Raw genomic sequence first — 23,727 nt, forward strand, 5'->3', positions numbered from 1 at the left:
TCATGTGTGATACCATAAAATTAGGCCATATACTGTGCAAATAAGAAGAGAAAGACATGATTCAGCACCAAGTTCCCATAAATGATAAAGTCTAGGGCATTAATTCACATTAAGCATCCCAACATCATTTCTTGAACACATAAAAAATAAGCCATTTATTACACCCTAAAACAGGATCCCAACACCTGGCCTCCTATGCTTATGAACAAATTTGCCAATAGCCACAGTACTTTTTTCTCCGACCTTACAATTCAACTCGAAATTCTCAACATACTCCTCCAGGTGAAAGAACACTACTTTTAAAAAAATCCAACAAGAAACCTATTTGCTATCCTTGCCACCTCACTTTAAACAAATACAATTTTAGAAAGAAATCTCTACTTCCAGGCCCATGAAATTCTAATCTTGGCCAAGGCAACTAGGTTGATTCTATTACACCCAACTTAGGATTTCTTGTGGATCTAACACTTGGAAGAACCCTTTCCTACACAGCCTTCTCTAAGTTTGGCTACTGCCCACATTTTTTTTTTAGCCGCTCTGAAAGTAGTGTGATGTACTGAAAAACCAGTGAAATGGGAGTTACAAAAGATGAACTAAAGTCATAATTCTGTCAGTGGGTAAAGTTGGGGGACATCAATGTCTTGTTTTCTTATCTATAAAATTAAGGGCTGTTGCTTGGATTTGTCTGCTGTGTTGATGATAGAACTTTCCAATCTAATAAAATCTCTCAAGGAGTCATGTCAAAGCATAAGTGCTCTAGAATTGCTCCAACTGAAGAGAGGCTCAGAAACCTGAGTAAGCCCACCAGAGGCTGCCATCTTGGGGGGAGGGAGTCCCAAAGAGACCGTTTGAAAGCCAGTCAGTAAAATATTAGCTGGAGGTTACCAAAACCCTCAAATAAATACAAGTGCATGTTTCAAACAAGGATCAGGGATTAGAGTCTTTAAAAAAGGATTTTGAAAAAAAAAATTATGCTGTCAAACTGAAGTGGGAAATTAGGTTCTTTCTTAATCATGAAAATAAGCACTCAAAAAAAGAACATCCCAGGAGTCCCAAAGGATAGAGATAATGAACTGAAAGTATATCATCTGCTTCTCTTATCACTACAAAAAGTTGTTAGCATTTTTCTTCATGTTTATTTTTTCTAGCTTTATCTAGATATAATTGACATGTAACATGTACAAGTTTAAGGCATACAATGTAAATGACTTGATATATATATTGTGAAATCATTACCACAATGAGGCCAATTAATATTATCTATCACCTCACATAGTTTCCATACTGTGTGTGTGTGGTAAGAATACTATCTACTATTTCAGCCACTTTCAAGTATACAGTACAGTTTTGTTAAGTATTTGTTGTTGTTGTTCAGTCACCCAGTCATGTCTGACTCTTTGCAACCCCATGGATAGTCAACAAGTATTTTTCAGTTTCTAGTAGCTCACATTATATTGGCATTGGTGATATAACTCAGTGGATTTCCGGTGAGAACACATTTTCCTATAACTTAAAAATTCTTGCGCTGTATCTTTTTTCCCCCTCAAAATTTTTACCTCAAGAAGTTCATCCTCTGGCTGTAGGAGGTTCAGTGTATCAAGAGGACCACCTGGAGCAATCGAAGAGATATAATGGTGCCCATCAAAGGAATCCACTTCCATGCCAAGCCTCAGAGTGTGAATGGGCAGCAGCTGCACCGAAACATAGAGCAGTAATAGAAACATGACATGGACACATCTGGCTGGTAATTCTCCATCAAATGTCACTTTGACATGATAGTCCCACCCCTTGAGTCAGATCACGAAAATCCTCAAAGAGACAATAACTGGAAAAATAGCCTCAAGTAAAATATGAAGTCATTTGTCATCTTGTTCTCACTCTTTCCCTTTCAGATTCCCTGGGAACAGAGACAGACAAAGTCTCCAATGCTAAGCTCTGGCACTCCAAACTTCCAATTGGTCCCAGAACGTATTCTGTGTTTCACTTTTCTGCAGGGCTTCTCATCCCTCCTTTTTATATGTAACTTAAGTTCCATTCACACCTCAATACCAAAATCAGTGTCACTTCCATGAAGCCCTTCCTGATATCTGAGTTAACTCACCTCCACCTGGAGGTGATATAAGGGTGGCTATAAGACTATCCTGTATACATCTCCATCACAGTGCACAACACACTGTGTTTAAAATTCCTATTTTCTTAACTGCCCCCCTGCTCGAGGCTATCTTTTCTCTCTATAATCTTAGGCCCTAGAATAGTACCAGGCCTCTGAAGATGGGCTCCTAACATGTTATTTGAACTGATTCACGAAAGATGGTACCTCTTTCAAGTGTCTTTTCCATCTCACCCGTTTAAGTTAGAATACTTTCTGATGTGGGGGAGGCATAGGTGTGAAATAAAGAAGGCAATCGTTATTCCACTCTCGGAAGGTAAGAAAATGAGCATCCTGGTGTTGTTGGCTATAAAGGTCAAGGGCATTCACCAAACTCCATGCCCTTCACTTTCAAAACTGGAGCTAATGATTTCTCACTGTGGCTATATACACTCAAATATGGTAAATGGCACTAATTATGATTTATAGTCCCTATATCAATAGTCCATTTATCTAAAATACCAGGCCCATCTCTAATGGTGTATTTGCTGAGGAGAAAACCCTACACAAGGTGGCAATACACTCATGACATGACTCTTTCCCTCATATTTCCTTTTCTCTGTGATTATTTATCCTGAAGCTTGTCACCTCCCCTTAGTCATCTGCTCTGAGTCCCCAGAGTTCCACACGCCTTGCTTCAGACACCACCTGGGGCTCATTTCCATTCCACTACAGACACACAGGCAAATGCGAAGTGGCAATGGAGCCAGCTGACTGTGGCTGCAAGGGCTTAAATCAGGCATGAGGAACTTGGGCTAATTTTCTGAAAATTAAATGCTCTTGACCAAGCACCTCAGGATCGAGCAAAGAGCTGTTTTAGCAGTGTGAAAGTAAGACTGATTTTATTCTTGTTTCTTCTCTGTGATTTCTTCATTTGTCACTGCTGCTATCTCATTCTGTTTCATCATTGTACCCAATCTTTTACCATCACGCTAGGAGATATTAGCGTCCTTTCCTTTAGCACTGAAAGGTAAATAAAAGCTCTGAGAAATGTTCTGTAATAGCAGTTTACCCATCCAACTCGGCCAACTCTCTTCCTTCCTTCCTTATGAGCCAAACACTAGAGCAGAGAGTGGCCAGTGGGTCCCTGTAATTCATCCCCAAATGTTTGCTGAAGTCTGCTTGCAAGAGCAGGTTGTTCCATTTTCAGGAATTCTGCAAGCCAGTTGTTGATGACAGCCATTATTAAACATGAAATTATACAAATAATTAAACAAATAAAGTATCATTAAAAATAAATTAGTAAGTGAATTTAACAATTTTAAAAATAAAAAATAAATTTATAAATAATAAATGAATTTATTTTTTATTTAGCAATTAAACAAATAAATAAATATGAAAAAATAAATATCGTGGAGCTTCCTCGGTGGTCCAGTGATTAAGAATCCACCTCGTAATGCAGGGGACACCGGTTCAACCCCTGCTCTGAGAAGATCCCACAGTCTCTATCCTATGGTACTAACATCTAGTGTAGAAGAGAGATAATATAAACAAGCAAGAGAGCAAGCAGACTCAAGCAAAACAAAATAAGTCAACAAACAATGCACCAAGAAACAAGTGAAATATAAACCCCAAATTACTGTGGTAAGTGCTATGAAGGAGCTAATCAATGTCAGGACATCAGACACAACCGTAATGGCTGTTTTGAAAAGTTGGTCAGAGTAGGTTTCATGCAGATGGGGACATGTGAGGTGAGACTCGAAAGATAAGAATGAGTCAGCCCTACAAAGAACCTGCTGGTAGATTGCGTGGAAGGTAAGTGAAAAAGGTATTTGCTAAATTTTTGGTTTGAGCAACAGGATAAACAGTGGTAGTAATTCCTACATAGAAATAAGTGCCCAAATTAAAACACACATTGCTGCACAGAGAGATCTTTGCTGCTTGTATAATAGCATGTCCCCATAAAAAATAGAAGGATTAAGGAGGGAATTGATCCCAGGCTCCCCTCCAAGCCCCTACTGCTGCTAAGTCGCTTCAGTCATGTCCGACTCTGTGCGACCCCATAGACAGCAGCCCACCAGGCTCCGCCGTCCCTGAGATTCTCCAGGCAAGAACACTGGAGTGGGTTGCCATTTCCTTCTCCAATGCATGAAAGTAAGCCCCTTACTAACCCGCTGTATTTCCCTTCTCCATGGAACAGCTGATGTCAGGAACAGGCTGGAGTACCACAGAGCAGCAGCAGCTTACTCAAGGAATCCCCTGCCCACGAGATGCAGAACTGTGCCCCTCTAGGCTACTCCCCTAGATATCTGTAAATACCACACGCTCCCTACAAGCTTGCATGAAACACACATGCTCCACCTTCAATCATACTGAATAGATAAACCAGAAATGATGTTTACAAAATCTGTCAATCTAAAAGAAGCCTACCTAATATTAGTTCTAAATCTAAATCTGAGTACAGCTGGGTTTCTGAGACTTGATGGTACGTGGCTCCAGGTGTCTCTGTGGGAGCAGGACTATTTAATTACTTGTCCCAGCTGCATTTAGCAACTAAACAAATCAACCATTTCATCTGTCTCTTTCAGTAGTCCACCCTTTCGGAATTCTGAGAGCAGAAAGTGCTAAAATGACACGAGTAGGTGTCAACAGATGATTGATGCCTTCACACACAAAGCACGTTATGCTTTTTGCTGCTAATTCAATGTGCTTTGTAAGGGGTCCTACTTAACTTGACAAAGTTAATTGAGCAGCAGGATGTTCATGATCCTAATATGACAAGTAAAGGGTACAAGGAAATGGATTCAAGGAAAGTGTGACCATTGGGTGATTTACTGTAGATGCTAAAATGATGAAGATCAAATGAGATCAAGAAAGCTAGAGGCCTTCAACCTATGAGTGGAGGGAACAGTCAGGAAACAAGCTGCAGTTCATTCATTTTATCTTGTCCCTCAAACAAGATATCAAAGTATTCAAGTGGGAATATAAATGTTGCTCTGGGGTTAAAAAAAAAAAAAAGCTTCTGAAAAGGAATAGCTATGTCAGTGGCATGGGGAGGAGGCTTCCAAAACAGTTGAACTTAAAATAGAACAGAAAGGATCCTATGATTAGTTCTTATACACACACACTCTCTCTCTCTCTTTCTTTCACTAGAGATATTACATAACCATTTATGTTTAAAGATTAGGTAGAAAGACTTGGTAAATTTACCCCAATTAAAAACAAACTTTCCAAGAATGTGGCTACATTTTAAACTAATGATGAAACACAGGATACTGGCCTCCAAAGTGAGGTATATTCACGCAGAGGTTGTGCAAGACAGTCAACCTAGTAGAGCTTGATTTATATTGGTTCTCTCATCTGTCTAAAATTTTAATTCTGGGGAATTCCCTGGCAGTCCAGTGGTTAAGACTCCATGCTTTCACTGCCAAGGACCCATATTTAATCCCTGGTCAAGGAACTAAGATGCCACAAATCACATGGCGTGGACTAAAAAAAATTAAAATTTTAACTCTGAATGTTCAAAAAATAAACATTACATACTCTGCTCTAGAGAAATATATTGAAGATCTCTTCAGCTTCCTTACACCGAGGTCAAGCATCAGCTGTCATTTTTCATTTCAGATAGCATTTGTTACCTGTCTGGCCCAAGAGATATTTGAGCTTTTGACACCTAACCCAGCACTCTGCATCGGACCTTGCTTCTATCACCAGTCACGTCCACAGCTGGGTATTGTTTTTTGCTTTGGCTCCATCCCTTCATTCTTTCTGGAGTTATTTCTCCACTGATCTCCAGTAGCATACTGGGCACCTACTGACTTGGGGAGCAGAGTACATCATGAGAAACGCTGGACTGGAAGAAACACAAGCTGGAATCAAGATTGCCGGGAGAAATATCAATAACCGCAGATATGCAGATGACACCACCCTTATGGCAGAAAGTGAAGAGGAACTAAAAAGCCTCTTGATGAAAGTGAAAGTGGAGAGTGAAAAAGTTGGCTTAAAGCTCAACATTCAGAAAACGAAGATCATGGCATCTGGTCCCATCACTTCATGGGAAATAGATGGGGAAACAGTGGAAACAGTGTCAGACTTTATTTTTCTGGGCTCCAAAATCACTGCAGATGGTGATTGCAGCCATGAAATTAAAAGACTTACTCCTTAGAAGGAAAGTTATGACCAACCTAGATAGCATATTGAAAAGCAGAGACATTACTTTGCCAACAAAGGTCCGTCTAGTCAAGGCTATGGTTTTTCCTGTGGTCGTGTATGGATGTGAGAGTTGGACTGTGAAGAAGGCTGAGCGCCGAAGAATTGATGCTTTTGAACTGTGGTGTTGGAGAAGACTCTTGAGAGTCCCTTGGACTGCAAGGAGATCCAACCAGTCCATTCTGAAGGAGATCAGCCCTGGGATTTCTTTGGAAGGAATGATGCTAAAGCTGAAACTCCTGTACTTTGGCCACCTCATGTGAAGAGTGGACTCATTGGAAAAGATTCTGATGCTGGGAGGGATTGGGGGCAGGAGGAGAAGGGGACGACAGAGGATGAGATGGCTGGATGGCATCACTGACTCGATGGACGTGAGTCTGAGTGAACTCCAGGAGTTGGTGATGGACAGGGAGGCCTGGCGTGCTGCGATTCATGGGGTTGAATCAGACACGATTCAGACACGTGGCAGACACGACTGAGCGACTGAACTGAACTGAACTAACACTCTGCCCTTATGGCTCTTTCTACCTTTGCTCATGGTATTTCATCCACCTTGAATATCCACTGTTCTTATTTCTCCAAATTCATTCTTGAGAGTATAGTTCATCCTCACATAAGCCTCCTTCATCTGTCTTGAGGAAGTAACCCCTCCCTCCTTGAATATAGCTGACCATTTATAATTCAAGGTTAGAGGCACTGACTCTCTACACAATTGAAAAGCCGGGTATAACTTAGAGTCAGCCCTCCATATCTGAGGTCCCTCCATATCTGAGGATGGCATAGTACTGTAGTGTTGTAGTGTTGCTGTTGTTTAGTCACTCAGTCGTGTCCTACTCCTTATGACCCGATGGGCTGTAGCCTGCCAGACTCCTCTGTCCACGTGATTCTTCAGGCAAGAATATTGGAGTGGGTTACCAAGTTCTGCTCCAAAAGATCTTCCCAACCCAGAGCTCAAACCCGTATCTCTTACATCTCCTATATTGGCAGGCGGGTTCTTCACTACTAGCGCCACCAAGGAAGACCAGAGTACCATAGTATGTACCGTTAAAAAAGTCTGCGTATAAGTGCATCCATGCGGTTCACACCCATGTTGTTCAAGGGTCAACTGTACACATAAGGCATCCTAGCAAAATCTGAATAATAATTCTCAATAAAGTGAGGCAAGGAGGGAATCACAGTTCCCCTTAGGGACCTCACCCCAAACCTACAAAATCAGAATATTAGTCAGGAGGAACAAAATAGGGCATGCCTATTTTGAAAAGGCTACTCTGGTGTTCCTGATAGGCCACCTGCCCCACTAGATAACCACTGTCACTACAGTTATTTGATTCTGTATCTTACGTGATTCACTCAAAAAGAGGCCAGAAAATTATATACTTAAGAATATAAAATACATACTTAAGAATTGGTAACAGTGGCTGGTTGCCTCTGGGGAGAACAAGGGAACTGGGATGGGTGGGAAACATATTTTGCAGTACTTGCTTCTGAAACTTTTAGATTTTATGTCTCGTCCATATATTATCTACTCAAAAGGAAAAGCATAAAGAATGGCACAGACTCAGGAGCCAGATAACTCCTGATGTGTCTTCTAAATTTTGCCATTTACTAGCTGGCTTAAAACTCAACATTCAAAAAACTAAGATCATGGCATCCAGTCCCATCACTTCACGGCAAATACATGGGGAAACGATGGAAACAGTGACTTTATTTTCTTGGGCTCCAAAATCACTGCAGATGGTCACTGCAGCCATGAAATTAAAAGATGCTTGCTCCTTGGAAGAAAAGCTATGACCAACCTAGACAGCATATTAAAAAGCAGAGACACTACTTTGCTGACAAAGGTCCATCTAGTCAAAGCTATGGTTTTTCCAATAGTCATGTATGGATGTGAGAGTTGGACCATAAAGAAAGCCGAGTCTCGAAAAACTGATGCTTTCAAACTGTGGGGTTGGAAAAGACTCTTGAGAGTTCCTTGCACTGTAAGGAGATCAAACCAGTCAATCCTAACGGAAATCAATCCTGAAGATTCATTAGAAGGACTGATGCTGAAGCTGCAAAACTTTGGCACCTAACATGAAGAGCCAATTCATTGGAAAAGACCCTGATGCTGGAAACATTGAACATGGGAAGAGAAGGGGACGACAGAGGATGAGATAGTTGGATGGCATCACTGACTCGATGGACATGAATTTGAACTAGCTCCAGGGGATGGTGAAGGACAGTGAAGCCTAGCATACTGCAGTCCATGGGTTCACAAAGACCCCTGTTGGACATGACCGAGCGACTGAAGAGCAAAAGCTGTGTATAATCCTGGGCAAGTCACTTCACCTACCTGACACTCAGTCTCCACATACTAAAAATGGAAAGGAGGAAATAGATGCTAACCAATAGAGTTATTCAGGAGAAATGTCTTTAAAGCAAAACACTACCCCTGGTGGCTGAGTGGGGGCCCAATACATTCCACTGCCTTCACAATTCTACTTGCTCAAACAGACTGAGGAGCAAACTCACATCTTAATGCCCTCTGGCTGTGAGAAAGTAATTTAGGAAGGAAACAAAGTGAAATTTGTCAGTCTGTCTTGTCAAAGCCAGAGAACAGGGCCTAGTCTTTTTGTTGCCCACACGAGGGATATCACTAATTACTAATGCTTACTTTGTATTACAATTGATGGCCAGCAGAAAGGTCACTGGCATAAGCATAATGCTTCTCCCTCATAGCTCTGTGATTATCTTAATAGTAAACACTTGCCAAGAAAGCCATCCCTAAAAATGCAAGTCTCCCCAGATGCGGGAAAACTGTTCTTGTGTCATGATTAACAGATTCCTAGAAGCAGTTCAGCTAATGCTCAAACCACTACAAAGTGCTTTCATCTCTCTCTTTCCTACAACTCCATCCACCTCAAAAGAAAGTCTTCTCTATTAACACTGGCCTGTCATACAGGGAGATGCTTCCTGAATCTGCATCTGTTAAAACAATTCCTTCCGGCTATGAAGTGGTTACCAGAGTGACCAACTAAAGACAGATAAATAATTAGAAACACCAGCAATAGTCATGAAACATGATTTTCCTAATCAGAAAGCTAATAAGACAGAGGAAAAACCTACAGCCTTGATCTCAGAGCATGATACTAACCTGCTTAGAACATTCCACTGGTGTTACCTGGCACTGAGAATAAAGCCCAGGCTTATCAGCGTGGATCTCAAGGCCCTGGACTACCTACCTTGTCTTCCTCACCTAAAAACATCCTACTGCTCATTTAGTTTGACCTGGACACGCCAAAACAACTTCCATTCCCCCCACAGGCCAACTCTTTGCAAACTGTACTTGCTTTCATCATTCTGTTTATGCTCCTTAAATCATCACTTCTTACAATCACTTCCTTGCATCACTTTTACAATTTATAGCTATCTTCTCAGGTTATTTTTCACTTGTTTATTATCATGAACTGTGATACTTGTTTATTATCATGAACAGGGAAGCCCAGGGCTTCCCTGGTAGCTCAGCTGGTAAAGAACCCACCTGCAATGCAAGAGACCCTGGTTTGATTCCTGGGTCAGGAAAATCCTGTGGAGAAGGGATAAGCTGCCCACTCCAGTATTCTTGGGCTTCTCTGGTGGTTCAGATGGTAAAGAATATGCCTGCAATGCAGGAGACCTGGGTTCAATCCCTGGGTTGGGAAGACCCCCCAGAGGAGGGCATGGCAACCCACACAAGTATTCTTGCCTGGAAAATCCCCAAGGACAGAAGAGCCTGGCAGGCTACAGCCCATGGGGTCACAAAGAGTTGGACATGACTGAGCGACTAAGCACAGCACAGCAAACCTAGCCCAGAACCCAGGCTCCAGAAGAGAGAGGACCCTTTGTATTCTGCTCCCCACAGCTGGCCGCAGTGTCTGGTGTGAAGTAGGAGCTCTGTAAATATTACAGGAAGGAAAAAAATGCTCTCTAAGCTGCAAGCTGCCTCTGCTACTATATTATCCAGTTGTATAATCTGAGGTGACTCATTCAACTTATACAAACTTTAGGATCCTCATGTGTGAAATGGGTTTGGACAGGCCAGTTTTCTTTACATATTGCAGAGAGAAAGTAGAAACTACTAAATCAAGAACCAAACTTCCAATTTTAAGAGGATGTTTTTCAATGATAGTTCATTAAAATAAACTGTGGACATTTAATAAAGAAATCAATGTTTAAAAAAGTAAACATGATAATGTTACATTAAAAAAAGCACACATCCCTTCTCTGCCACATATATTATACAAAAGAATGAGTATACCAACTACAAGTATGTAAACATATACAGGTAACAACGAAATATGAAAAAAAAGAGCAGTGCAAATAAGGATTGCACTATTGAGGATTAATAGTGCAATTCTTCTAGTGCAAAAAAAATTTAAAAACGTAGTTTTTGCTGAAATCTAGTGTGTGCATACATAGTCGTGTCCAGCTCTTTGAAACCCCTTGGACTATAGTCCACCACCAGGCTCCTCTGCCCATGGAACTTTCCAGGCAAGAATACTGGAATGGGTTGCCATTTCCTCCTCTAGGGAACCTTCCCTATCCAAGGATGATCGAACCTGCATCTCCTGCATTGGCAGGTGGATTCTTTACTACTCCAATTTCAACTAAATGTTTTAAAACAGCTTTTTTTTTTTTTAAAGGAGACTTTAATAGGCCAGAGGTTAAAAGTACTAGGAGCATACAACTGGGAAACAAAACTATCATTTATGGAACGGTTCTTATGTATTGGCACTGAGTTATACTAACTGGGGCATATATTAAATATACTTATATGTAACTTTCTACAATGTAGATATTATTGTTTGTATTATATAGAAGAAAAATTAGGCTGCTTATTTCACCCCCAAAGTATTTCCTCAAATGTCACCTTCTTAATGAGGCTTTTCCTGATCAACCTATTTAAAATTGCAAACCCACATTCTTTCCTGAATTCTTTATTCATCTTTCCTGCTTGGCACATATCATCTATGCTATATAATTTATTACTTATTTTCTATCTCCCCCTACTAAAATATAAGTTCTACAGGGAAGGGATTGGTTTTTGGTTTTTTTTTTCCTGTTCTCTTCTGAAATCCCATACCCAGTGAAGGACCTGGCACTGAGTTGGTATCAATAAATACTTGATGAATGAATGAATGAACAGTTGAATGTACTGGTGAGGTGGTTCTGAACATCTGTTCTATTCAAAACCTTTCCACACCATTATATCAGAGTGCTGCTGCTGCTGCTAAGTCACTTCAGTCGTGTCCGACTCTGTGCGACCCCATAGACGGCAGCCCACCAGGCTCCATCGTCCCTGGGATTCTCCAGGCAAGAACACTGGAGTGGGTTGCCATTTCCTTCTCCAATGCATGAAAGTGAAAGTGAAGTCACACAGTCGTGTCCAACTCCCTGTGACCCCATGGACTGCAGCCCACCAGGCTCCTCCATCCATGGGATTCCCCAGGCAAGAGTACTGGAGTGGGTTGCCGTGGCCTTCTCCTTTATATCAGAGTAACTCAGTGCAAATAGATATAATGCATAGAAGCTGATCAGGAAGAAGAAAAGTAGACTGGTGGTAAGGAACTAGGGACGAAGATGAGAGAAAACATGTTCTGCCTGGAGAAAGACAATGACATTCTTTAATATGTACAAAGTGCGGTCACTGTATTTTTTCCTTAGTATAGAAAATGATGATATGGGGTCTCATGGCTTGGAATATGTAAGAACAACTAAAGCTGAACTATATGATGAACTGAGCCTGAGCAAGGGCATGGTTTCCTCCAAGGACATCTCGAGTTCTAACAGCAAGCTGAAGGCTAATCAGGAAACCCCTGAAGAGCTAAGCAGATTTCTACAATCCCAAAGTACTGAGGGACACTTGGAGTTCCCAGGTTCCACCAGGGACTGGGAACTGATAAATACCTCAGACTCAATGGAATACCTGGAGGTCATGTGTTAGGAGCAAAGGCAACCCAAGAGAGTCCAAACCTTACCTGAACTGTACCTCTGCCTCACTGCACACACACACCCACACACACGCACACACGCACAGTATCTCCTTATTAGAAGAAACAGTGACTCCCTTGGACAGAGATAACATCACCTTAAGCCTTCTGTAGTTGGCATACATAATATCAAATATTCAGTCTAACTGAATATTTGTTAGGGTAAGTAGTGTAGTTATAGTACATGGGCTTTGTTGATCTGCCGGCATGTGGACTCTTCCCAGACCAGGGATCAAACCCATATCCCCTACATTGGTAGGTAGATTCTTAACCACTGGACCACCAGGGAAGTCCGGGAAACAATGTAAAAGGACTTATAATATCTGAAAAACTAACACACTCTGCAAAGCCTGCTCTGCATAGTACCTTTAAGGTGGGCAACGCAGTCAAGCCTGGAATTTTGGCATCTGAAGTGGCCTGTTCTTCCCAGGCACATCTAACTATCACACTTCATACCAGTCAGAACCTACTACATTTCCAGAAAACCTCTAAAATTAAATTCTGAAAACTTCAGGTCACAGCATTAATCGAGTTACTTTGACAAGAATTTAGAGAAAGTTCTTCAAACAACAAAAAACTGACAACAGTTTAAACAATGTGCTTACCTTTGAATATTTCTGTAATTCAGCATCATCAGCAATCTGTGTATCCAAAGTAGCAACCTAAATTCACAAGAAAAGATACTGTCAATATTTGTAAAAGCATAACTTTATTTCTTCCTGCTGCTGCTGCTGCTAAGTCGCCTCAGTCGTGTCCGACTCTGTGCGACCCACAAGGCTCCCCCATCCCTGGGATTCTCCAGGCAAGAACACTGGAGTGGGTTGCCATTTCCTTCTCCAATACATGAAAGTGAAAAGTGAAAGTGAAGTTGTTCAGTCGAGTCCGACTCCTAGCGACCCCATGGACCACAGCCTACCAGGCTCCTCCATCCATGGGATTTTCCAGGCAAGAGGACTGGAGTGGGGTGCCATTGCCTTCTCCAGGCTTTCTGAAAAAAATCTGTATAAAACCTATATATTGATAACTCCATCTAATCTTTTTTCTGTGTTTCTAAAATCCATAACACACAATATAAAATCTCAGAGAATATTTGCTTTTTTGTTGTCATTGTTCTCCACAACAATCTTTTTTCATAAATGATTCAAAAGTTGAACTAGAAGGTGATGGGCAAATATATATACTATTTTTAAAAATCCATGACACCTAAAATTTTAATGTAATCTTCCATTATATTAAAGCCATAAAAATTTTATTCTTTTCACAAAACCAAGACTCTGGTCATTTTTATTTCTAAACCTAGGCCTTAAAACAAAGTTTGCAAGGTCATTAAAATCAGAGAAGTTTGGAAAAACTGAAGCACCTGAATTTCCACAGTAAGCCCAAACCATTTCCCTAGGAGAAAGAGCCAGCGAGGACACAAACAAAGGACCTGGACCGGTGGGTGGGAAGATGGTGGAATCCTGAAAGCTTTTAATCCTGGCCTAAACCTATTGTTCTGAGCTTCAGTGGTAGACATCCACAGAAATGAATTCCTTGCAAGCAAAACATTTCACTGATGATTTGCATCTATAAGTTGTTAATAAAATACAGTGCATCTGGAGGGAGGGGAGAAGTTAAACAGTGGTTCAGCTAAATCTTCTACAAGTACTGCACTTCAGATAAGTAGATTCTGGAAGAAAATACAGTAAGAAACACTAGAGCATGTGCACGCAGGTAGGTATGCACGTTTGTATGTACGCATTCACTCATCCATCTTGCCTGGCTTCTCCTTCTGTTGCCTCATCCCTGTCACTTTAAATTTCGAACTCCAAATTCTGTCTCCTCTTTCAAGCCCCTTGGTTATGACCTCATCATGTGATAAATTAAATTTGGAAGGGTAGTTATAAAGAGGATAATGTGCGTGTTCAGTTGTGTCCAACTCTTTGTGACCCTATGGACTGTAGCCCACCAGGCTTCTCTGTCCATGGGATTTCCCAGGCAAGAATACTGGAGTGGGTTGCCATTTCCTTCTCTGGGGGATCTTCCCAACCCAGGGATCGAGCCCACATCTCCTATGTCTCCTGTACTGCAGGCAGATTTTTTACTGCTGAGCCACCAGGGATGCCCCAAAGAGGATAAATTTTTAACCAAAAAGAGCTCATTTAAAACCAACCATTAAAAAAAACTGGTACACCAAACTATTTTGAATATTAACCACTCCAAATTGCAGAAAGGTCATTTTCTCTAGTGGGCTGCCGTGTATGGGGTCACACAGAGTCAGACACGACTGAAGTGACTTAGCAGCAGCAGCAGGCTAATGACAAAATAGCTCCAAAATCTACAAAGTAAAGCAGCAGCAGTTCATGAGGATCAACTTGAAGTACAAAACTAGTGAGAAGAGAAAGCATAAACTGTTTTGACTCATGTTAATGACACTGGAAAATGTCTGACAATAGATAGTGGCTAGAATAGGAAAAAAAGATCTCCAACCAGCCAACAAATACTAATGACAAACATATGTAAGAAAATGTGAATAACAATAGAAATTTAATAGAATACTTTATTACTAACACATTTAATGGGCACTGCAGAGGCTTTTCTAAGCGCAGCTTTCTGGTTTCATGTGGATTCATTTGGAGAAATGTAATCAATCCTTTACTCAATGAATCTAATAACAGGTGAAAGGAAGTCTAATGGACCACTGGCACTATAAACTTATACCTAACCTAAATTACTTCCTGTTCTCCCAAATACATTTGATAATCATTCTTTCATTTTTCTCATAAAACTGTAACATTCTTTGTGAAACATAGGACTAATATCCACAGCCCTTTCAGTGTACAATAAAACAAACAGATCATAAAAGCAATCATAAAAATGCCAGCAATTTTAAGCAGCTGATACAGGTTATAAATTTAAAGGCAAGCCCTCTCTCTCCTAACATTTTTCAGCCTATTGTTAACTTAAATGGTCTCAACATGAACTGAGTGTCTGTTAATTGTAACTGAAACTTGTCTGCAGTCCTTAACTGTTCTTGCAGTCTAAAATGAAAAAATAAAATTAATTAATTGATCCAATAGGGAAAAAACATAGGAAGAAAAAATAAAGGCAGGCTGGTTACTCTTTGAGTCTCCCATTTCTTTCAATTGTGCCATTAGAAGCATGACATAGAATGAGACATGAGTGTTTTTTATTAGAAGATTTTAACATACCATTACTTCATAATCAGGGCCCAGTACATTTTCCCATCTGGATTTCAGCTCATTTTCTGGAGAGTCTGGGGCTTTTTCTGGATTAAAAAAAAAAAGTTGAAGCTACTGTGAGTTAAACCCACTAAACTACTGAATTCTTCCATAACATCACAGTTTGAGTAAGTAAAAGGGAAATGAATAAAAAGGAAAGTGTATTAACTTAGGTCTATTTAGGTAAAGTTAATTAGAGGTGACTTATAAGACATGTATAAGACTGGCGGTGACCAAACTATGAATAGGGCTTCTGCTGTTAAGGAATATTTTAAATAGAAAAGGAAATGATAAGTTATCAATGAAATCTGAATTATACAGTATATATGCAAACATCCTGTGGTTTATAAGTAAAATGTATCTGGCTTTGCTTTATGCTATGTTAGGACAAAGAAAGATTTAAGGTGAATGTTAATCGCTTCAGTGTAGTACCTTCCACTCACCCACAGAAGTGTAAAAACCTATCAAGATATCTTTACTATCAACAAGGCACACCAACATGACCCAATCAAGCTTTTTACTTGGGTGGATAGAAAAGTTTGATTTAATTCAACCAATGAGTTGCATGAGCTTTAATGTAACAAAAACTTTGGTTTTACTTTGGTTATTTGTGGCTATGTGGTTATCATACCTTTATGATTTTCTTGCTTAAGGGGAGTACTGCCTTTTTTGCACAGGTCAGATGATTTTTAAAAGTGAAGACAGATTTTAAGTGTCCTGCTTATCCTCCATATGACCTAAGCCAGAAGCTCAATGCAGTTTGCAGTCTGAATAATACCTAATAGACAAAAATCAAAGTACTAAAACTATAATTTCAATTTAGAGCCACAGTGGTAGCAGACAATAAACAGATCTCCACCTTTTTTCTTTAAGAAAAACTCAATTGTGTCACAAGAGTGGACAAGTCACAGAACACTTACCACAACTGATATAACCATCTGTCTAAAATCAAACATAACTTGCAAGATCAGCTTTTTCAAGCCTTCTGCAGACATCTAATCTCAGATGCATATAATGCTTAATTACATAGTACAAATCATTGAGTAAAACAGACTAACCTCAAAAATCAGAAACTAAGACTAATGAACATTAAAGAACTTATATTACTAGATTTACAAAAGCATATCCACAAAGTAACTGCATTAACTGATGTGCTAGATTCCATTTCGAGGATAACTAACTAAAGACCCTATTAAAAACAAAATATCCTTCATGTGGGTACTGCACCTTTGTGCCTACTCTATTAACATTTCCATAAGAAATTACATTAAGAGTTCTATTAAATTTCTCACAGACACCAGTTTCTTATGTGGTAGGCTAGTTTTAAAAAATTTGTAACGTGTTGGTTGACCTGTAAGCTTAAAAACATGATATCTAAAGAAATTTTATACACATGTATAAGATGTTTATTTCACCTACAATTCTTTTGAGTTTATTTTTACCTCAGTCATACAATGAAATCTCAGTCCTGAGTTTTAAAGCAGAGAACAAAGGCCTGTGTACCAGAGGAAAGAGATTACTTTCAGCAGCTCAATAAATTCTAGGCAACACAAAATGATCCCACACAAAAAGTGAATATTAAGATGATCTGACACAATTATTTCATTGGCAACAAAGAATATGCCAACTATTGCCACCTTGGAATGTAGATTGTTTTGAACTAAAGACAGCCAAGATCCAGCAGACTCAGGAAAAACATTCATCCCTCCCTTAACTACCTAAAGGAATTTAGCTAGGGAACCTGTACCAGAGAGAGAGCAATAACCATAGACAACTTTTTTTTTCTTTCCCCACAATATTGTGGAGGCCCCCCTGTAAGACCAGACCCTCCTAGAGTTTTTTTTTTTAATGTTTATTTTATATTGGGGTATAGCTGATTATGGAATAGAGAATGGCAACCCACCCCAGCATTCCTGCCTGGAAAACTCCATGGATAGAGGACCCTGGTGGGCTACTGTCCACGGAGTTGAAAAGAGTTGGACATGACTGAGGATCAAGCACACACTAAGCACGCAGCCAATTAACAAAGCTGTGACAGTTTCAGGTGAATAGAGAATGGACTCAGCCATACATTCTCCTCCAAACTGCCTTCCCATCCAGGCTGCCACATAACACTGATCAGAGTTCCATGTACTATATTCAGTAGGTCCTTGTTGGTTATCCATTTTAAATATAGCAGTGTGTACAAAACCATCCCAAACTCCTTAACTATCCCTTCCCCTCAACTTTCCCCCCAGCCCCATCCCCACAACCTCATTCTCAAAGTCTGTGAGTCTGCTTCTGTTTTGTAAGTTCACTTGTATCATTTCTTTTTAGATTCCACATATAATGGATGTCATATGATATTTCTACTTCTCTGACTTCCTTCACTCAATAAGACACTCTGTAGGCCCATCCACATGGCTGCAAATAGCATTATTTAATTATTTTTAATGGCTGAGTAATATTCTATTGTGGGCTTCTCTGGTAACTCAGATGGGAAAGAATCCACCTATAACACAGGAGACCAGGGTTCGATCCCTGGGTTAGGAAGATCCCACGGAGAAGGGAATGGCTACCCACTACAGTACACATGCCTGGAGAATTCCAAGGACAGAGGAGCCGAGAGGGATACAGTCCATGACATCGTAGTCAGGCACGACTGAGCAACCAAGCACACAATACTTCATTATGTATACATATCACACCAGAGACAACTTTTTTAATCTGAAAAACCTATCTGCATAGCTGGGCAAACTTCTAATTATCAAACATCTGCTCTTCTTATCATCCTGTAAATTACTCCTCCCATTGGAAGGCCCAGGGCCCCATCCCATTCCTTAGCTCAGGATAGCATAGAAGCCTCAATTGCCCAACTTGCCCTTAAGGGCTCACATTTTTATGGGACTCCTACACATAGAAAATTTGTGTTTCTCCTGTGTTACTCTTTCTTATGTTAATGTAATTATTAGACCAACCAAAGAAACTAGAAGGGAGGAGGGAAAACGGGTCTGCCCCTACAGCAAAAAGAGTTAACATCATAACAGTTGGAAGAATTTGGTCTAACTCTCTAACTGAAATTATATACATTCATTAAAAAAAAAAAAAGGAGTGAGGTTGATCGTTTGAGCAGATATTTCTAAAAATATTTCTCACTTTATTTTTTTTTTTTACTGCTTGTTTTTTTTTTCTTCTTTTTTCTTTTATGCTGAGCCTCATGGCATATAGTATCTTAGTTCACTGACCAGGGATCAAACCTGTGCCACACGCACTGAAAGCAGAGTCTTAACTACTGGACCATCAGGAAAACCCATATTTCTAACTTTACAAAGTATTTGACTTTCACTTGATAATTCATGGTTCACCTATCTGGGCTCACATGAATTTAAATAGAAAAAATCAACTGCAATTTACTTGGATCAAAAAGAACAACCTAAATTTCCAAACAATATGAAGTTTTAAAATTTGACTGAAGTGTTTACTCCTTCCTTCAGGCCCTTCTTTCCTGACAGAAGACAATCAAAGCCAAAAGTCAAAGTGTCTCTGGACATGGATGAAGTTTAAGCATTCCATTTCACTCAACTGGCAAGCCTTTCCTGTATGCATTTGTACAGGGAACTGAGTGAGATTTTGACTGAAAATGCGTGTAGAATAGAGTCAACTAGAGTAGCAAAGGAAACATACAACAAAGCCCAAAGGTACTCATCAATTAAAAAGAAAATGAAACAATAAATATATAGCAACTGGGAAATTTGGCAAAATATATAAAAATGTATACACTATTGTTATGGTGAAAGGGAAATATTACTATATGTATACAGATAGCTATATCAATGTTAATACACAAGCTAAAGTATGCAGTAATAAAAAATGCTGACATCATCACACTAATAAAAATGTATTCAAAATCAACATAATTAAACAGTGACTAAACAAAAATATGCTTATTCTCAACTGCCATAAGTGTTAAGATGCTGATATTAAGAATATCTTATTTTATATCTTCAAAAATGCCTCTAAAATTCTTCACATTATGTTAACTATAAAGAGAGAAAATGGTTAACAAATGATAAAGTCAAATTACTATGACTGCTTTGAATTGAATGCTTTGTGCCTACCCAGTATTTCTAAGGCTTGCATGTTGTCATTTTTTAGATCCTCCATTCTTTCTTCAGTTTTCTCCTCCTCATCCAAATTAGTTTCCGTTTCCACTGCTCCAGTCAGAAACAAGGCTGGTGTTTTTGGTGGTTCTACCACAGTTCCTAAAATAGGAATTGTTAATTTGAATCACTATCAGATGAAGATCATATTTAAGTAAGCTTATTTCACTCCTGTTCTTCCATTTCACAACCTTATTACAAACATCTCAGGTAACTACACATTTTATTCCTTTATTTAAAATGCCATTTGTGATAATGGCTCAATTCTTTAGAAAACACACTTGTAGTATTAGGCCACCTGATGCAAAGAGCCGACTCATTAGAAAAGACCCTGAGGCTAGGAAAGATTGACGGCAGGAGGAGAAGGGGACCACAGGGGATGAGATGGTTGGATGGCATCACCGACTCAATGGACATGAGTTTGAGCAAACTCTGGGAGACGAAGGACATGGAAGCTTGGCATGCTGCAGTCCATGGGGTTGCAAAGAATAGGACATGACTGAGCAACTGAACAACAAGTGAACAACAAGGAACTAGGCGACAAGAAGAAAAAAGCAAGGTAAAGTTTATGACAAAGCAGGATGACAATACAGCCTTGGGGAGTCGGGGAGGAGGAGAACCCTGGGGGCCATAGCTCTCATCTATTTGCCATGAAATGATGAGACTGGAAGCCATGATCTTAGTTTTCTGAATGTTGAGTTTTAAGCCAACTTTTTCACTCTCCTCTTTCACTTTCATCAAGAGGCCCTTTAGTTCTTCTTTGTTTTCTGCCATAAGGGTGGTGTCATCTGCATATCTGAAGTTATTAATATTTCTCCCGGCAATCTTGATTCTGGCTTGTACTTCATCCAGCCTGGCATTTCGCATGATGTACTCTACATACAAGTTAAATAAACAGGGTGACAATGTACAACCTTGATGTACTCCCTTCCTGATTTGGAATCAGTTTGTTGTTCCATGTCCAGTTGTAACGGTTGCTTTTAACCTGCATACAGATTGACCTGCATGCATAAATAACTACAAGTGACTTACAAAGTATTCCTACAAAAATATTGAACTCAGGCTTCCCTAGTGGTCCAGTGGTTACAAATCTGCCTTGCAATGCAAGGGACACTGGTTTAATTCCTAGTCCGGGAAGATTCCACATGTAGCAGAGCAACTAAGCCCATATGTCACAACTACTGATCCAGCACTCTAGAGCTGGCAATCTAAAACTACTGGAACCCATGTGGTGCAACTACTGAAGTCCTTGCACCTAGAGCTCGTGCTCTACAAGAGAAGCCACCACATTGAGAAACCTGCACATTGCCACAAAGAGTAGCCCCTGCTCACTGCAACTAGAGAAAGCCTGTGTCCAACAATGAAGACCCAGCATGGCCAAAAAACTAAATAAGTAAATAAATCTCCTGGTAGCTCAGACAGTAAAGCGTCTGACTACAATGTGGGAGACCCGAGTTTGATCCCTGGGTTGGGAAGATACCCTGGAGAAGGAAATGGCAACCCACTCCAGTATTCTTGCCTGGAAAATCCCAGTTATTGGGATTATTGTTATTGATATTTCTCCCGGCAATCTTGATTCCAGCTTGTGCTTCTTCCAGACCAGCATTTCTCATGATATATAGTTTCTCATGCATATAAGTTAAATAAGCAGGGTGACAATATACAGCCTTGACGTACTCCTTTTCCTATTTAGAACCAGTCTGTTGTTCCATGTTCAGTTCTAACTGTTGCTTCCTGACCTGCATATAGGTTTCTCAAGAGGCAGGTCAGGTGGTCTGGTATTCCCATCTCTTTCAGAATTTTCCACAGTTTTTTGTGATCCACACAGTCAAAGGCTTTGGCATAGTCAATAAAGCAGAAATAGATGTTTTTCTGGAACTCTCTTGCTTTTTCCATGATCCAGTGGATGTTGGCAATTTGGTCTCTGGTTCCTCTGCCTTTTCTAAAACCAGCTTGAACATCTGGAAGTTCACAGTTCATGTATTGCTGAAGACTGGCTTGGAGAATTTTGAGCATTACTTTACTAGCGTGTGAGATGAGTGCAATTGTGCGGTAGTTTGAGCATTCTTTGGCATTGCCTTTCTTTGGGATTGGAATGAAATCTGACCTTTTCCAGTCCTGTGGCCACTGCTGAGTTTAGGTAATTACTATTAATTTTCTCTGGATAATGATATCATGGCTATTTTTAGAAGCTGTACACTGAAATATGTAGGACTAATGATATCTACAACTCACTCTTAAATGGTTCAGAAAAAGCTAAATAGATGAAGCAAACATGGCTAAGTTAACTGCTGAAATCTAAATGATGGATTTTGTGGTTATTTTTCATATCATTTTCCAATTTTCCTGTGTGTTCAAACATTTTTACAATAAAAAGTTAAAAAAATAAGTTAAAACTTCCTACATGAAACTTAATATGACCTTAAGATCTTAATATGACATTTTAAACCACACTTTTGTTGTTGTTGATGTTGTACTGGATCTTTGTTGCTGCATGCAGGCTTTCTCTAGTTGTGATGAAAAGGGGCTACTCTTCATTGTAGTACTTTGCAGTAGCTTCTCTTGTTGTGGAGCACAGGCCCCAGACACTCAGGCTTCAGTCATTGTAGCGTGTGGGCTCAGTCGTCGCAGGGCTTCAGTGGTTGCGGTACATGGGCTTAGCTGCTCCACAGCACATGGAATCTTCCTAGTTCAAGGATCGAACCTGTGTCTCCTGCATTGGCAGGCAGATTCCTATCCACTGTGCCACCAAGGAAGTTCCATAGGATTTTTTAGAACATTCATCTTTTAATACACACTGAATGTACAGCCCAGCGCCAGTAAAACAAATGCCAGCCAGATGCTGCTGATGTAGCTTGGGGAGGAGAGTTACACACTAGGCAGAGTGCAAAGTACAAAGCAATACACGATTGTTTGTGTGTTACAAATAGTATGCAAATTGATATACAAATAAGTAGACACAAGGTATGCAAATAAAAAGAGTTTAGAGGAGAAAAGGTAAGATTTTTGAATGGCAGGGGAAGGTATCACTCAAGAGCTAGAAGCTGTGCAGTCCGTTTCAGTAAAATAGACTTAACTGCTGCCTATAAAGAAGGCACACAGAGATGTGTTAGATGGGGCAGTGGATAGAGACATAACCACTCCCCTACATTACAGTGGCCACACACAAAACAGGTGACCACAACATAGTATGATAAATGCTCCAGCAAAGTGCTCTTCAAAGGGCACTAAAGGGTATGAAACACATAGGAAGGACACCCAAACCATGGAAGAAGTGCAGATTTAGGGTCAAAACCTATCGCAATATAAATTTAAAATGTAGGCATGCCCAGTAAAGAACTGCTGATTCACAGATGACACAGTTCATTTGATACAGCAGACTAAAGCCAAGGGTTCTATCAGAGATGCTTAAAATTATTATATTGGTATAAATATTTATGCAAACCTTTTAAGGTCAATATAGCATATGTACAATTTGTATTATTTAACCAATTTTAAATTTCACACATACAGTGCAGTTGACAGGGCATCTATCTTTCAGCAGCAAAATTTCCACTCTCATATAAAACTTTAAAAGTTCCAATGTAAGTATCAATATAATTCAATATCAGTTGAAAGCAAAAGTTTCCAGAATATAATAATATATCTTCAGAGAATGAAAAAAAAAATGTACTCAAGTTCTGACAAATTCTAGTGAAACTATTTCCTACTCACTAGTTATGTAAGTAGCCATTCAACTTAAATTGAATGTGTTCCCATAATTACCAAATTTGTTGATCTATCTGTAAGTTGACAATTAAAAATTGGAATGCATAGAATTATGTATTTGTTCCATAAATCTACTACTCTTATAATCAAAATAACAATATCATTTTATAAATCAAAGTGTCCTTGACAGAAATCCACGTTTTATTTTCTCTTGCTATAGTTCACAGAGTAAATCAAGAAATATTAGAATCAAATATTAGAAGTAATATGAAACCTGAAGTTTGCAAAATGTCAAAGCATTAGACAAATGAGAGCCTCTGGAACAAAGGTTGGCAAAGCTTTACTATTTAAAT

At 39.6% G+C, this 23,727-nt stretch overlaps 1 protein-coding gene across 4 annotated transcripts in view; it reads right to left on the reverse strand.

Annotated features, from left to right (window-relative positions):
- PATJ (PATJ crumbs cell polarity complex component) overlaps positions 1–23,727 on the reverse strand; it is a 382,417-nt gene that overhangs the window by 301,881 nt on the left and 56,809 nt on the right. For all 4 annotated transcript variants that reach the window (XM_025288586.3, XM_025288590.3, XM_025288587.3 and 1 more), the window contains exons 12-15: positions 19,625–19,768; positions 15,498–15,574; positions 12,912–12,968; positions 1,557–1,691 (exon numbers count right to left, since the gene is read on the reverse strand). In XM_025288586.3, coding sequence (XP_025144371.3) covers positions 1,557–1,691; positions 12,912–12,968; positions 15,498–15,574; positions 19,625–19,768 — 413 coding nt within the window. The remainder of the gene's footprint in view (positions 1–1,556; positions 1,692–12,911; positions 12,969–15,497; positions 15,575–19,624; positions 19,769–23,727) is intronic.

The sequence above is a fragment of the Bubalus bubalis genome, chromosome 6 (genome assembly GCF_019923935.1).
Source record: "Bubalus bubalis isolate 160015118507 breed Murrah chromosome 6, NDDB_SH_1, whole genome shotgun sequence".
Classification (NCBI taxonomy): Eukaryota; Metazoa; Chordata; class Mammalia; order Artiodactyla; family Bovidae; genus Bubalus; species Bubalus bubalis.